The following is a 17,080-nucleotide window of genomic DNA, read 5'->3' on the forward strand; positions in this document are numbered from 1 at the left end:
GAATTTTTGTCCCTAATGTGGGTATCTTTGGGTTTGTCAAAGATTAGATTGCTGTAGATGTATCCTTTTTTGTCCTTTGTATCTAATCTGTTCCACCGATCTACCGTTCTATTTCTTAGCCAGTACCAAATGGTTTTGGTGACTGTTGCTTTATAATATAGCTTTAGATCAGGTACACTTAGACCACCTTCATCTGACTTTTTTTTCATTAGTTCCCTTGCAATTCTCGACCTTTTATTCTTCCATATGAATTTTGTTGTTATTTTTTCTAGGTCATTAAAATAGTTTCTTGGGAGTCTGATTGGTATAGCACTAAATAAATAGATTAGTTTGGGGAGTATTGTCATCTTTATTATATTCGCTCGGCCTATCTTGTGATAGATTTTTATTCTATGATTTTGGATATCCTCTATGGAGGTGGTCAAATATCCTATCAGGAGTCAAGGCAAAATATTTTTTGAGGATATTTGTTATCAAGGATAAAAACAAGTGGGTGGTAATCAAAATATTATGAGGGACACCTGTGCTAACCTTCAAAAGATGTCAATATTTTTCCACGTATACATTCTATAAACTTATAGCCTCCCTTAACGGGAGACTGTCATGATGGCTTCAAAATTATTCAAGCCTAATTTTAAAACAAAAGTCTCCATAAACGGATTCTAGAAGCTACAAGCCTCCTTAAGGGGAACTTGTCATAGTGATCTCAAGACTTCCAAGCCTAATCTTATAAAATTCTCTTTGCTATTTTAGGAGCTTTTAATTAAGAATTACTAATAAAATTACCATAAAATTCTTTCATACATACAGTTCATGGAGCCTCCAGTGAGAAATTCTAGAATTTGAAGTGATTTAGATCTTTGACCCAATTAAATCCTAATGTGCAGGACAGTAGAGACCACAAAAACAATCAGAGACTCTCAGAGTTGGAAAAAGCAAAAAGGGATTACGTACGATCTGGCAAAAAAGGCCATCTCCAGGGTAGCTAGGTGGCAGAGTGAATAGAGAACCCCCTGGAGTCAAGAAGACCTGAGTTCAAATTTGAGCTCAGACATGTAACACTTCCTAGCTGTGTGACCCTGGGCAAGTCACTTGATACCAATTGCCTCAGAAAATAAAAGAAAAAAAAAAAGAAAAAAAGAAAGGACATCTCAAGTCAGACAAGGTGTTTGCCAGTAAAAAAAAAAAAAAGTGTAAAACACAAACTGCAAAACACAAGATTAAATAGAACAAAAACACCCCCCCCCTTTGACCTTTTCTTCCATTGCTTGGAGGAGCCCAAGCTTATACTTTAACATGGAAATCTATCCCAGAAACAAAAGAAAAACTGCCTTTAAAGAAGTGTTTAAATGCTAATTAAGAGTTGGGAGAAACAGGAGGGGAATGGTCATTCAAGATAATCAAATATTTTACTGCAAAGTTCCAAGTCATAATAAGAGTATAGTTTAAGACCATATTCCCATGAGAGGGTCTTCACTCAGTTTATCCCACATATTGAATTTCCAGTTAGTCACTGGCATCTTCTATTTGCCCTCCCTGGCACAGAATTTACATATAGACAAGTATCAATCATATATTTTTATTAGATTTTCCTTAGCCTGATCATATACAGACATATCTCTTAAATTTATTAATTCTAAGACCTTGAAACTTATCTTTGACTGAACAAGGGAAGGGATTGGAGGTCATCACCAGGGGAAGACATATTCCCTAAGTTAGAATCTACCTGTCACTCAAGTCATAAACATAGGCAATCATATGAGCCATTCTTTGTTCCCCAATCCAATCTGCTCTTCCTTCATCCTAAGTTCATCCCTGCCTCTTCTGGCTTGTTTTTAGATTTAACTATAATATCATCCTTTTTCTCAGTATCCTTGCTGCTATAGTTTATACCATATTCCACCATAGCTTTTATCCTTCTCTTCTTGCTTCCTAATCCTCACATCCTTCCCAGCTAGAAATACTTCCCCAGTTATCAACCTCTATGCTAAAATGCCCAGCAGGCAGCCAAAAGAGTCCATGACACAAAAAAAGTTAAGAACCCCCAGTCTTGTCCAACCCCTTCATTTTTAGGAATTATTAGGAAATTGCCAGAGAGGTTATGACCTATTTATATGACCCATAAATGAACAGTCTTCTGATTCCAAATGCGGCACCTTCTTCACTGAATTACTCTGCTGATATTGGCAGGACCCCAATTTGTCTTTCCTAAAGGCTCTGTTTGGCTAGAGCTACCTTAGCCAGGCTAGCTGGAGAAGCTATACTTAATCCTGCCCAGTCACAATCAGCTTGTGTGATTGTTACTGGTATAGGCTCTCCTTCTTCCCTCCCCTATCTGCTTTTCCCAGGCTGTCCATGTATATAGCCTGGTCAGTCTATTTAAAATGTGCCAACCCTACTGGAATTCTGAGAAGGCCCTTTCTGTTGGTTTCATGTGGATCAGGAGAAATGAAGTGCAGAGAAGAAAGGGGCAGATTTTCCTAAGAGTCATACACCTGGGTGGGGGGGAGGGACAAGAATTGGAGAAGAGGAAGAGAAAAAGAAGAGAAAGGGAGAGAAAGACTCTCAATACATTATAATCTCATTAAAGGACAATCCCTTGTCCTTTACAGTCTTGTTCATGACATTCTGTGTGTGTTTTGTCTGTCTCTTTCTCCTCTTTTTGTCTTGTCTCTGTGTTTCTCTACCTCTGGCCACCTCTGTCTCTGACGGTCTCTCTGCCCCTGTCTTTGTTTTTCTCTGTCTCTGTCTCTCCCACTCTCTGTCTCTGTTTTTCTCTCTGTGTTTTTTTTCTCTGTACCTCTGTCTCTGTCTCTTCTTTCTCCCTCCTCTCTCTCTCCCCTACTGTTACAAAGAATTCCATATTTGCATAATGTGGTGACTGTAGACCTGACTCAGGAATGCTACTGAGGGGCAATTAGGGGAAGTTCTATAACCCCGCTAGCTTGGATTCTGCAAGGGGCTCCTGGGACTCTTAGTATAGAGGAGCAAAGGGAATGGGATTACATGGTATGGTAGATTCAGAGATTCTGTCCTGCTGCCCTCTCCCCCCTCAGCACTTCAATGAATCTTGCTACAGGTCATTCAGAAGTGGGCCACTCAGTGTAGCACTGATGTCCAAATATCTCTAGTCTTTGGCCTGGTCACTCCACCAGGGACCTAAGCTCTGGTTCTTAACTAACATTGTAGATTTAAAGCTAGAAAAGCCTTCTAAAAGTAACCCACCCTCCATCATAGAGGTGAGGAAATAAAGTGACAGGCAAGCCGAGTGAACTAAGATCATTCAGGGGGTTAGCATTGCAGGTGATTTGAATCCAGGCCTACTGACTCCACAGTCACTGTGCCTTCTTCTACAACACATCTCAACTTCTGCTGGGCTGGGTCTGCAGGGAGCTATTAGGCTGCTTCACAATGGAGGTTTTGACTGTCCAGAGATCTTTTGTGTAGAATCTGCATGGAGGACCACTTAATAGGAGACAAAAGAACTCTCATAATCCTTCTCCCTCAGCCCTACTCTAAATATGCACATGATGCAAGCCTGTACACATATACACACATACCACCTTCATCTCCCATCGCATGCACATACACAACATCTTCTATTTCCACAACAGTTGGAAAATCTGCATCTGGAGAGATAAAATAGAAGTCTCTTTGTTTCATGGAGGGAGAGGTATTTGGGAAGAGGACTCTATCTCAACCAGGCTTCCAGACTAAAGCAGCTTATCACTTCTTGGGCTGTGGAATTGCAGTGGCTGGTCCTGGAGGAAGAAGATGGTCATCATTTCTTTGCTTTGTCTCCTCCTCCCTCCCGCTTCCCATCCTCTGCATTCCTGCTTAGGACTCTGACCCTCAGGGCTAGTGACTCACCCCAGCAGCTCCCTGGAGCCCCAAGAGATCCTCATCTCCCAGCCTGCCTCCGTTGCAGGGCCCTGCTTAGAGCAGACCTTAGAGCTTCTGCATTGTTCAGGATGTTGTATCTGCTCAGTTCTACCAGTCGGTCAAACTCGTTTGGTTGGTAGGTGAAGTTCATAATTCCATAGATGTATTCCTGGTCCTTTATGGTAAAGTCAGCAAAGTCCTTCTCCTTCTGGGTCTTTCGCTCCACATCTACAGTCACAGAGGGAGGCAGGGAAGGGACAGGGCAGAGTCAGAACATCTATATTTTCTATAAAATTCAACCTATGTATAGAGCACACCTCCTCCATTTGGAGAAACTGGGAAAGGTTCCCCAACCCTATATTTTCCACTCTGATTTCCACATCTGGAGGAACTGGTATGCACCCCTATCCATCCTAGAATTCAAAGAAGCCCCTAAAACCCAGTAGTGTGGGGTAGGGGAAATAGCAATAATGCTGGACTCATGCTGGTATGGCTACTTCAGTGTTTCTGTTGGGAGGACTATATGAGTCAAGTGCTGGGAGTCAGCAAGACCTAAATTCAAATTCCGCTTCTCACACTAAGACTTGATCAACTGTTTCTCCTAAAAAAAATGGGGCAAAATGGGGCAAAACCAGCACCTACCTCCCAGAGTTGTTGTGAGGATGAAATAATGTATGCACAGTGCTTGCAAATATTAAAGCACAATATAAATGCTCATCACCACCTCCACCACCATTACTATTGTTTGTCATTCAATCTTTTCTGACTCTTCATGACCCCATTTTTTTTTCCTGAGGCAATTGGGGTTAAGTGACTTGCCCAGATAGGAAGTGTTAAGTGTCTAAGGCCAGTTTTGAACTCAGATCCTCCTGATTTCAGGGCTGGTGCTCTATCTACTGCACCAGCTAGCTGCCCCAATTTGGAGTTTTCTTGGCAAAGACACAGAAGTCATTTGCCATTTCATTCCTCTAACTCATTTGACAGATTGAGGAATTAAATTGAACAATTACATGAATTGCCCAAGGTCATACAGCTAGTGTTTGAGGTCAAATTTGAATTCTCTACTATTACAATAATTGTTGTCATCATCATCATCATCGTCATTGTCTACTTTCTGATCCCACTTGGGAATACAGTAGCAGCAGGCCATTTGAACCATACCCAGCAGCACAAAGCCCAGGTTCTCATCCATCTTACCTGGTGCCTGGTATTTTTGAAAGGTGCGATTCACGAGGGGGAAATGTACCACAGTGGGCACACGGGGGTCTTCTACATCATCAAACACGTAGCATTCTTTGGGCTCTAATATGTCCTCATGCTTCAACTCTATCCGGGGAAAGGGAATGTCTCGATCTTGGCAGTACTTTTCAGTCAGCTTCAGGACCTTGGACAGAGATGGCAAAGGCTCCATCGACCAGGTAGAGACACTCCTTCATAGGTGTCAGATTATTGGGGAAAGCATCTGGGTGGCTGGCTGGGAAGAAGAAAGGAAGAGAAGGAGGGAGGAAGGGGGAAAGGAAAGGAGGGAAGGACAAAAAATGGAAGGCAGAAAGGGAGGATTTAATAAATGGCTATTCTGTGGATTTAATAACTGCCTACTATGTGCTAGGCCTTGGGCTAAACATTTTTAAGAACCCAATTAGCTCAGCAGTACAGGGGACTGAGGATCAGGATATGGAGCTGGGAAGATAGGAGCTTAAACTATGTCTCAGACACTTCCTAGCAGAATGTGAGTCTGGACAAGTCATTTAACATCTCTCAGCCTCAGTTTCCTCATCTGTAAAAGATGATAACAAAAGCACTTTCCTTACAGGATTACGGTGAGGATCAAATGAGATAACATGTAAAAGAGCTTTGCAAAGTTTAAAGCCCTTTATAAATGCCATTATTATAATTATAATTATTATTATCAGTGTAGCTGATGTTGGCATGTCGACCTAGCCTGTTCTCTTTTCCCACACAAAGAACCCTCTAATGTGCAAAAATGTATGTGAGGCTTGGGGCACAGGTCTGTCTGCACTCACAGTTCCTCCCTTCTTCCCCTCCACTTCCTCTCAGAATCCCCTGGCTGTGAGAAAAGTACCACTACCACCCATCTCCTCCCCCACCTCCTCACACACGTCCCTGAGATCAGACATCTCATGAGATACTACCTTAACCCTTATCTCCTATTCACCCAGTGGGACAAATTCACAAACAAGAAGCCTGACTTGAGTGTCAGTGTCTTCTGGGGAAGTCACCTTTCTGAGCCAAAAATTCCGTGCTCTCAGTGTAGTATTCATGCAGGCAAAGCCCTTGGATAAAATTGAAGTTTTCCCCAGAAGTGAAGCGGGAGGTGAAGATATCCATGAGGGTCTTGGAGAACATGCCTTGTGGGATGTAGAGCCGTGTCTGTAACCGGGCTGGCTCAATCAGCTGTACAGCTTCACAGTCATCTGAGGGGAGAGAGGAACCGCGAGGATGGGGGCAGAATTGTAACAATAACCAGCATTTATATAGCACCACTATAGGCTAAGTATTTTACAGTTATCTCATTTGGTCCTCACACCCTGCGAGGTAGGAGTTATTGTGATCCCCATTTTATAGTTGAGGAAACTCAGGCAAACAGAAGTTAATAAAAATAAGAATAGCTAACATTTACATAATGCTTATTATGTGCCATGTTCTGTATTTCAATTGATTCTCATAATAACCTTAACAAAGTAAATCTATTATCCCCATTTTACAGATGAGGAAACCGAGCCCAAGCTTATACTGCTAGGTTAGATTTGAAGTAGGGCCTTCCTGATTTCAGGTCCAGCACTCTATCTACTGTACCAGCGGCATAGAGGAAGAAAGAGATAAGGTAGACGGAGGGAATCATATACTGATGAAAGATGTTTCAGCACAATAGTTCACTAAGAGTTGCCTGATCGAGGCTCTGGTTTTAAATTGTCCCAAATTGCCTCTACCGTAGGGTTGCTCTCTCCTTTCTTACGTTCCCTTCCAGAGTTCTCCTGGTTTTAAAAGTTCCCAGAATTCAATCCAATGTGGGATTCTTTATTGACTCTCTCATCCCCTCACTCTCCACCATGGCCCTCAGGAAGCAAAGGGCAGTCAGGTTTCAGGTCAATCTCATCCCACTCCTCCCTTTTTCACTTTCCCCACCTTTGACATTAATGCTGTCACTGAGAGAGTCCAGGAGGCCCATCCTGGAGCCGATTGTATTCTGGAAGATATCCTCCAGGTTGGCAGCAAAGGCGCTTCCCCAGAGACCTAAAGAATGAGAGGTATCTATAGTGAGGAAGGAGATGCTTGTGTTCCAGGCACTTCATGCCTGGCTCCCAGCCACAACTCAGCCCTTTCCCACTCCTCTGGCTACACTTCCCTATCTAGCATCCCACTTCACCCATGCAGAAGGAGTCATCAGTCCTCTGTGAATGAGATATCAAAATACATGGCCCAACATCACTCCCAAATGCTGCCACCCCAAAATTAAACTGGAATTGAGAAATATTTAACAAAATAACAAATTATATATATATATATATATATATATATATATATATATATATATATATATATATATATATATATATATATATATTTGCTGAGGCAAGTGGGGTTAAGTGACTTGATAGCATTACATTTTAAAAAGACAAAAGGTGGCTGGCAAGGATCCTTACATATAATTTAGTGGCTCCCATTTCTTTTTGAGCTTGTCACCCCTGCCCCACAGCATGATGTGCCCCCAGAGCTTGATACCGCGCTCTGACCCCATTCCGACTGTGCCTTCTCTGGCAGGAACTCACCCTGTAGGTAGCAAATGCGGGGCTCTGGCCGAGACCTAAGCAGTCGCCCCATGAAGAATTCAGAGCCAAATAACTCTGTGGGAATAAAGGCCCCATACTTGGGAAAGCCAACCTCATAAGGAGTGAACTCACACCACTCTGAAAAGGATGGAAGGAATTATTACCCAGAGAATCTCCAGGTGAAAGGGCCCTGCCTCCCATGCTCCATCCCTTGTATTCAAAAAAGGGAATGATCTCTCCTTAACCCTCCCCCAGCTCCCTTTTATGGCTATCCCCCAACATCCACCACTTTCACATTATACCCTTCCCAGTGATAATTCCCTCCATTCTCTAAGGGAACCAATCCTGCCCCAAATTCTATCATCCTCCCCAACCCAGGAAACCTGCAAAATCCCCGCTAGGCACATTCCGGTGGACATTGATGCCTGCATAGATGGGGTAGGGATTCTGTCCCTCTACAACGGCTGCCCGCTGGTCAGACAACTTGGCTGGGTTTTCCTGGATGGGAAAACGAAAAAAGGGGGGAGGTAAAAGAAGGAAGAGAGGGAAAAAATTTTGGAACTCAAAGTCTAACAAAAGTGAATGTTGAAAACTATCTTTACATATTTTTGGAAAAATAAAATACTATTGAAAAAAATTTTAAATTAAAAAAAAAGAAGCATTGGGGAGCAGGAAGTCACTTTGAGTGCAGAGGGGAATCTATCATCTCCCCCTCCTCCTTTCTCATACCTTTTGATACAAGAAATACTCAATAAAGAGACTCCAAAGGTCAATGAGAGAAACACGGAAGCCACTCTTCTCCCGAGCCACCAACTGATGACTATAATAGCGCAATTGGTCAACCAAGAAGGCTCTTTTTTTGCTGCTACACACGAAGCGTCTTGCTTGTCTCACTGGGTCCCACAGCGATGTCTGAGACCAAGCAGGGTCTTTGTAGATGGTAGAAATGCACCTGGAGAACAGGGAGCCTCATCATTTCAGGTGTGAGATGGTGAAGGGGGAAGGAGAGAGAAAAATGGGAGGTGGTCCAGACCAAGACAATAGGGATCACTGCCCTTCCATTCTTACTCTTGTGTGGATCTATTCATAGGATAGGAACCTGAGTGTATGAGCATTCTTGGGCTTCTTCCCCTTCAGTGGGAATGTTATGATACAAGCTACCTCCTCAATGGTACCTAACCCTCCTCTCCTCCCTGACCACCTAGCCAGGGTATTCACTCTTCAGCCTATGGGAGGGTAGGGCAACAGCCAAGTGAAGAAGCCATAGCCCTCTGCTTTTGTCTGTCACCTACCAGGTAGAACCTGAGATCCCACTCAGGTAGGTCACAGTATCCAGTAAACCCAGCTCCTGTAGCCCAGTCAGGCTGCCATAGAGGGATGTCATGGCTCTGGTCCCACCCCCAGTGCCCAGCACAGCCACCACGGGTACCTGATGATCAGACAGAAATCAATCAATCAAATATGTATTAAGAAACTGTCATTTGCCTCTTTTTGTATGCCCAGTTTTGTATGCTTAGTTTGGTTCCTGGCACATAGTAAGACCTTAATAACTTTATTGATTAATTACCTACTATGTGCCTGAGACACAAAGACAAAAAGAAAATCCTGTCCTCAAGGAGTTTACATTCTAAATGGAGAAGACCAAACTGAACAACAGATACAAAATAAATTAAGATAGTTTTGGGAGGGAGTGCATTAATAGCTGGAGGTAAAGGTAAAGTATAGAGGAAAGACCTCATGTTTGAACTGAGTTCTGAAGGAAACTAGCAATTCCAAGATGCAGAGATGAAAGGTAGAGTAGCTTATAGAGATGGGATGAAGCTGGGACCAAATTCAAAGTTCAGAAAACACAGAAATCCATAAAATTCTCTCTTCCCCCTTCTACCCACTGAGAAAGTTTTTTTCAGGCTAAAAGCAACAAACAAAAACCCCCAGCAAAGGCACTAAAACTGGTAAGAAGGAACTTATGATTTTGGGGTTCCCTTTGTCAGGGAACCAAATGATGAAATCTAGATTTATGGAATCAAAATGAAATTAGGGTTTCTGGTGGTCAAGGAGTTAAATGATGAGATCTAGTGGCAGGTTCGGGGTTCAGAGAACCAAATGGAAAGGTTTGGCTCCCCTATACCCCCTTAGAATTTGGCACAAGAGTAGGGAGAATTTACAAACCCAAAAAGGCTAGACTGATAAAAGAGATTTATTATAGGCATTGGGAAGTCAGCTTTTACTATGCAGGAATAGAAAGGCTGAATTCTTCAGTGGAGGAATTCTGGCAGAGAAGTAAAGTTTAGAGAAATCCCGAGAGAGGCAAAAAGTCTCATTAGGGAAATAGGTGAGGGAGATAGAGTGAGGGGTAACACTGGAAGAGAATATTATTCCAGTGGGCTGAGGTTTCTTTGGCATAGCATGGCAAGGCATGGCATGTTAGGACCTCTGCAAAGAAATGAGTTTTGAATTACCGTTTTTATAAGGAAGTCTTTGGCTACATTCCAAGCCTGCTCCATGGGGACTGGACTAGTGGGTGGAGTTCCAAGTTGGCTCTTTTTATCTACAAGCTGGATATCAGCTTGAGCTAGTATTAGAATTGAATGAGTCTCTTTAATTCAATAGGGTTTGAATCCTTTAGCTTAGGACTGAACCACCTGCACCTAGATAACAGAATGAAGCTGTTTATCTTGTTTCCCTCGGGCGGGGTTCCACAGATGCAGGGTCCAAGGAGAATCTCTCCTTAACAGAGTGTTAAGAGAGTTTCGGGGTCCCTTCTTCAATTTGACCTACAGCTCTCCAGCAGGCTGCTCTGCAAGTCCAGTTGGGAACAATATTCACTAGCAAGCCACAAGTATAGAACCAAATATCAACCCCTATCAAAGCACTTTAAAGAGTGGGGAGGACAAATTCATCTTCCTATATATAGATAAACCCCTTCAAACCACGTAGGGTTGCATTTACAACAAGAATTTATCCTTTAAATATTAACAGCAAAAGCAGTGTTCATCTTGATATGCTAGGATCTCAGGCTCGTACTGCTACAACTAATTCTAAAGTTCTTTAGTCTGTTCTTTGCTATGTGATTCAAACGCAAATGGCCATCTTTGTACCAGAGACTACACAGATCTATAAAACAAAGACAGATAATTTCAACAGATTATTTTGGAAATAAACTAAGAACGATGTACTATGTTGCTACCTTAAAACCAGGACAACCTGCATTATTTTGTTGCTATTACTCAGTCATGTCTGACTTTTTGGTGACTTCATTTGGGGTTTTCATGGCAAAGATACTGGAGTGGTTTGCCATTTCCTTCTCCAGCTGCTCATTCGACAGATGAGGAAACTAAGGCAAAGAGGATGAAGTGCCCAGAATCATATAGTGATTTATGTTTCTGAGGATAGATTTGAAGAATAAAGTTTTTGAAGATGAATCTTCTTGGCTTCAAACCTGACACACTCTACCCATAGAGATGCTATCAAACCAAGTTCCACATTTATAGCAAGTGATATTCTTGGATCACCTAGTCACCTCGAGGCAGATTTTGGGAGCAGGTCTAGAATTGGTTTATTGGGGGCAATAAACTTAAAGTTATAATTTCATCTCTGTGACAACTAAGATCTTAATAAAACAGTACAGATTCGGAGAATCTTGGTTTGGACAGGCACAAGGAAAAGCAATTGCAAAGTATGGATTAAGCAACTTCCTGATTTGAAGCCCAGTGCTCCCCACCTGCGTTAGATAGATGGAATAAATTTTAAATTATTGATTTGTTTTTTTTGCCTGGCTGCTCCTCTACTGGCCTCATCTTTTTAAAATTTTATCATTTGTTTACCTCCCCCCACCTCCATTCATGCATCTGATCATCTGAGAAAACTTAAATTTATACAGCTTTGTATATAATGTATAAATGCCTTTAAAAACTGAAATGTTTGCCACTATAAAATCTGTTTTCCAAGATGATCAGAGAAAAAGTAAAAGAGCTTAGATGTTCTAAAATATCTATAGCAACTCTTTTTGTGATAGCAATTTACCAGAAGCTGAGGGAATTTCCATCAATCAAATTGTGGTATATGAGTGTAATGGAATACTACTGTGCTATAGGAAATGATGAGCAAGTTGGTTTTAGAAAAACATGGAAAGACTTGAATGAAATGACGAAGAGTGAAATGAGCAGAACCAAGAAACAATGGATACAGCAACAGCCATCCTGTTCAAAAAAATAACTGTAAACAACTAACCTATTCCAAGTATTATATTCAAATCAACTACAAAGGACCTATAAAGGAAGATGTTATCCACTAACAGAGAAAAACTGATAAATGGCAAAGGTGAATGTTGAAAGTTATCTTTACATGTATTTGGAAAAATAAAATAATATTTAAAAAGAGAAATTTTGAGTTTGGGATAATGGGTCTATTCCTGCTCATTATATTTGTTCAGACAGGTCTGGGGAAAAATTTTGTCAAGAAAGGTGATTATGGAAATGCATGTCCCCTTGACTAAGATGGGGTGATCTAAGGGACCTGGTATGTGCAAGAATGTTTGTGGCAGCCCTCTTTGTGGTGGCCAGAAACTGGAAACTACGTGGATGTCCATCAATTGGAGATTGGCTGAATAAATTGTGGTATATGAATCTTATGGAATATTATTGTTCTGTAAGAAATGACCAGCAGGATGATTTCAGAAAAGCCTGGAGAGACTTACGTGAACTGATGCTGAGTGAAATGAGCAAGACCAAGAAATCATTATATATTTCAACAACAATACTATAAGATGATTAATTCTGATGGACGTGGCCATTTTCAACAATGAGATGAATTAAATCAGTTCCAATAGAGCAGTAATGCATTGAATCAGCTACACCCAGGGAAAGAACTCTGGTGATGACTATGAACCTCTACATAGAGTTCCCAATCCCTTTAATTTTGTCCACCTGCATTTTGGATTTCCTTCACAGGCTAATTGTACACTATTTCAAAGTCCAATTTTTTTTGTACAGCAAAACAACTGTTTGGACATGTATACATATGTTTGATTTATACTTTAACATATTTAACATGAGTTGGTCAACCTGCCATCTGGGGAGGGGGGGAAGGAGGGGAAAATTAGAACAAAAGGTTTGGCAATTGTCAATGTTGAAAAATTACCCATGCATATATCTGGTAAATAAAAACTATTAAAATTAAAAAAAAAAAGATTGGGTGATCTATGTTCAAAGCTTTTTATGCATATGAGGTTGTAACTGAAGGTGGAGGTCATGAAAAATGTGTAAAAGGCATCAAATATTTCTCCAACATTTAATTCTTTATGTAAAAATAAACAAGGACATACATATTTTATTAGTATTTAAATTTGCTTTCATTTTTAATAAGTGGTAAAATTTTGTATATACCAAAGATTTGTTTTTTAAGGATTTCTTTATGATTTATTATCAATAAATGTTTGATTTGTATAATATTTTATATACCTATATACAAAGTGTTTTATAAAAATTTCTTGGGAGAAAAAGGGTAGCTAGTGGAAGAAGTTAAAAAACCTTGATCTAAGTCACATACCCAAGATGCTATATAGCTCTCATCCCATTGGAATATCCAATCAGAATGCCATCCCTGAGAACACCTAGTCTTTGAAGAGTATATGAACTATGAGCTGGCAGTCGTGATATTCTTTGTTCTAAGAGAGATAGCCAAATGACCATATTTTTGTTATTAATGAGTTGGCTTTATTAATAAAATTATTAAGTTACCCAGAAACTATATCTCTTTTTAATAGTCAGAGTTAGAATCTTAAAATGTAACAAAAAAAGAAATTTAATTTTTTAAAAATTAAAAAGAATTAAAATTGTTACAAGAGAGCAATTGCCCAAGATTCAGAATTTTTTTTAAATGGAACATGAATATTATGTGACTCATATCTTCACTCTAACTCAGTCATGAGATTAAAACTATTCCTCACTATTCAAACATGTCAAAGATTACATTTGAGGGAAGAAGGAGCCAGATGCTAGCTTGTCTTTATCGAATGGAACCCCATTGCTGTGTCAGCATCCATCTTGTTTAAGCCTTCCACTATTAGAGATTTTAAGGACATGATATATTTTCTGATCCCCGGAATTTTCACTGGATGTCCCCCATGCCTTGAATGCACTAATTCTCTCTTTTCTTCTAAGCCTCCTGGCTTCCCTGACTTCCTTCAAGTCCCAACTAAAAACCTAACTTCCACAAGAAGTCTTTCCATTCCTCAATGTTAGCACCCTCTCTCTGTTGATTATTTTCATTTATTTGGTATATAATTTGTACACAGTTGTTTGCATGGTGAGCTAAGGCATTATACTAAGCACTGGAGAGACAAGAACAAGGCAGTCACTCCAAGGTAATAAAGTCCAACAACCCTTGATCCAGGGGCTGTATTTCATACCTGATCAGGCTGGGGGGCTTTGTCCAATTCTAGCACCTTCTGTAGAGCCTTTGACACTACCCGTTTCCTCTTGTCCAGGAACATTTGTTCCCCTTTGCACAGGTCAAAACCAAGGCGAACATCAAGGTCCCTGGAGCTGCTCTCCACAAAAAAAAAAAATGATGGGAATGCATACAAAGCTGAAAGGGCAAAGAGAAGCCCTTCCTTGCTCAGAGGACTCTCTCTCTCTCTCTCTCTCTCAATATAAAAGCAGTTCCAGTTTAGGCCTGAATCTGCTCTTTTCCATGGCAAAACTCAAGGAGTGCCCAAGATCCCAACCAACCAAACATCATGGGCTTGTGTTAGACAGCCTGAACTCAATAGAGAGAGGGAGGGAATAGCAAAGGGGAACAGGACAGTTGATGGAGTACTGAGGGAAGGCCCCATGTATTGTTGGAACAGCTTTTGACCTTTCTTCTCACCTTACTTCTGCCTTGAGGTTCAGAGTCAGCTTAGGTCCCTGAAACAGAAAATAGAGCTGATTGTGGGCAACTGGCTCATGTCTACATACCCATCTCCTAAAGAAACTGTTCTCCACCAGCTATACTCCCTTCTCTGCAATCCCAAACCCAAAGCCAGAGTAATTCTTGGGATCGTAGATTCAGGTTAAGAGGCAGCTAGATAAAGTCATGGAGAGAACACTGGATAAGAAAGAATTGAGTTCAAATTCTGTCTCAGACAGAATTAAGGGTCACCTTTTGTGACCCTTAACCTCTTGATCTCAGTTTCCTCATCTGTCAAATGGGAATAATAATATCTCCCAGGGTTGCTGTGAGGATAAAATGAAATATTTGTAAAGTGTTTTGCAAGCCTTAAAGTGTGATATAAATATTAACTATTAGCTGAACTATTAGAGAGTTCATCTAGTCTAGCCCCTTAATTTTACAAATTAGGAACTGACTTCCATGGCCACACATGTGCTAGGAAGCAGGATTTAAATCCAGACTCTCTTGGTCCAGAGTCAGTACTGGTTCTTCCCAAAGGGTTTCCTGAGCTGTCACATGCTGCCACATCTTCCTTCCACCTGCCTTTCCAGTTGGCATTGCCCTCACAAGATGATAAATGTTAAGAACTGCTTCTCATCCTTCTGAGCCTGAACTCCACACAGACTACCCCCAAGCTTCCTCTTGGCAATTCAGGGGACATGCAGAGATGACAGATTTGCAAATTTTGGGGCATCTGCAACCTCAGATGTTAGAATTTTACCTTTCTCACAGTCACTAAATGCTGCACTTCCTGGCCCAGGGGCAGTGAGGAAATGGGTATCTCCTCTTTACCCAGTCTCCTGGTTTGGTTCTCCAGTTCAGAACTCTGGGGGGAAAGGAAACAACCATGTGAGATGGATTAGGATGGGACAGAAGCTGAAGGCAGAGACCAGGGTCCCCCAGAGAAGGTTGCTCCAGATTGGGTTTGTGTTTGATTGGGTTTTTTGTACAGATCAGTGACTTCATTGATGTGAGCACCTCCTGGGGAACTTATATTTTCCCCCAAATCCTTCTTTCAAACTTTCCTTTTACTATCAAGAACACCACTATCTTCCCAGTAATCCAAGTGTCATCCTTGACTCTCCTCACTCTCTCACCACTACTCACCTACTCTATTAACAGTAAATTATAAATATTACCTTCTTAGCATCTCTCCCATCTTCCTCATTCTCCCCAGCACTGTCTTCCATCACACCGGGACTACTGCAATAGTCAGCTGGGGGTGTCCCCCTCTTTTTGTTTACCTTCCACTCAGCTGTCAGGATGATCTGCCCAAAGTATAAGTCTGACATGTCATCCTCCCCATTCAATAAACTCTAGTAATGGCTCCCTTTCACCTCTAGGATCAAATAGAAAGTCTTCTGTTTGACATTCAAAGCCTTTTTTAACCTGGTTCCCTCCTACTTTTCTCAGCTTCTTACACCTTATCTAACTTCATGGTCTACTAACAATTGCTTTCTTTCTGTTTCTCATACAAGAAGCTCTATCTCCTGACTGTTTTCTTTTCTTTGGTTTTTTATTTTTGTTTTTGTTCTTGCTGAGGCAATTAGGAAGACTCAGGTCCTCCTGACTTCTGGGCCAGTGCTCTATCCACTACACCAGCTAGCTGTCCCCCCCCCCCCCCCCGACTATTTTCAATGGTTATCCATCATGCCTAGCATCTCTCCCTATTCATCTCTTTTCCTAGCTTCTTTCCAGACCCAGCTAAAATTCCACTTTCTTTTCCCAATTCCTCTTAATTCTACTTAATTCTCTCTCTGTGGATTATCTCAAATTCATCCTATACATATCTTCTTTGCATATATGTAGCTGTTACCAAGTTGTTTTCCCATTGGACTGTGAGTTCCCAACAAGAAGTAAAGGTATTTCCCTTTTAGTCCACAGTGGGCAGTTAGTAAATGTTTGTTCACTGACTAATGGATGAGGAAACTTTTTCTACCCACACAGGTCAGCTTGGGCTAAGAGTTCTTAGCTGCTTTCATGTTATAGATCCCTTTGACAGTCTGATCTCCCAACCTATGAGAGAAATGATTATTAATAGCCAATGATTTGGGGAGATCCAGAATTCCCCCTTTTTCTATAGGCCTCATTTCAAAGTTCAGCCTCCTGAATTAACTCTCTGCAATCATGGTCAGATTCCAGTCTCCCTTACAAGGAATCTCTAATTTAAGGCAAATTAAATTCCACTCAATCAAGTTTATGTAGAGATAGAACCTTTTGCCTAGATTGTTCAAGGCTGGGAGTGATCCAGTATATGGATAGTTCAAGAGTGACATGATGTCTCTCTCAGCTCCTCATTGAAGTCTGTTTGCAAAGCTCCCTCCTCTTTAATGGCTAACCAATCAGATATGACTGCCACTTTCAAGAACATCCCTCTTCCAAGGATATGTAAGGTGGGAGCCCACCATCATGATTATCTGTGGCATTCAAGAGTACTGTTGACCTTTTTTGAAAATTGCTAGCATTATTAATAA

At 41.1% G+C, this 17,080-nt stretch overlaps 1 protein-coding gene across 1 annotated transcript in view; it reads right to left on the bottom strand.

Annotated features, from left to right (window-relative positions):
- Positions 1–3,570: 3,570 nt before the first annotated feature.
- The window catches only part of PLA2G4F (phospholipase A2 group IVF), a 32,814-nt gene continuing 19,304 nt past the window's right edge, over positions 3,571–17,080 (bottom strand). Inside the window, 13 exon segments of the mRNA XM_074289372.1 lie at positions 3,571–3,761; positions 3,871–4,110; positions 5,080–5,273; positions 5,275–5,356; positions 6,123–6,317; positions 7,030–7,137; positions 7,674–7,811; positions 8,057–8,171; positions 8,403–8,625; positions 8,966–9,102; positions 14,083–14,218; positions 14,544–14,581; positions 15,328–15,432. Of these exon segments, the coding sequence (XP_074145473.1) occupies positions 3,902–4,110; positions 5,080–5,273; positions 5,275–5,356; positions 6,123–6,317; positions 7,030–7,137; positions 7,674–7,811; positions 8,057–8,171; positions 8,403–8,625; positions 8,966–9,102; positions 14,083–14,218; positions 14,544–14,581; positions 15,328–15,432 (1,680 nt within the window). The 3' untranslated portion in view covers positions 3,571–3,761; positions 3,871–3,901.

Source organism: Sminthopsis crassicaudata, chromosome 2 (genome assembly GCF_048593235.1).
Source record: "Sminthopsis crassicaudata isolate SCR6 chromosome 2, ASM4859323v1, whole genome shotgun sequence".
Classification (NCBI taxonomy): domain Eukaryota; kingdom Metazoa; phylum Chordata; class Mammalia; order Dasyuromorphia; family Dasyuridae; genus Sminthopsis; species Sminthopsis crassicaudata.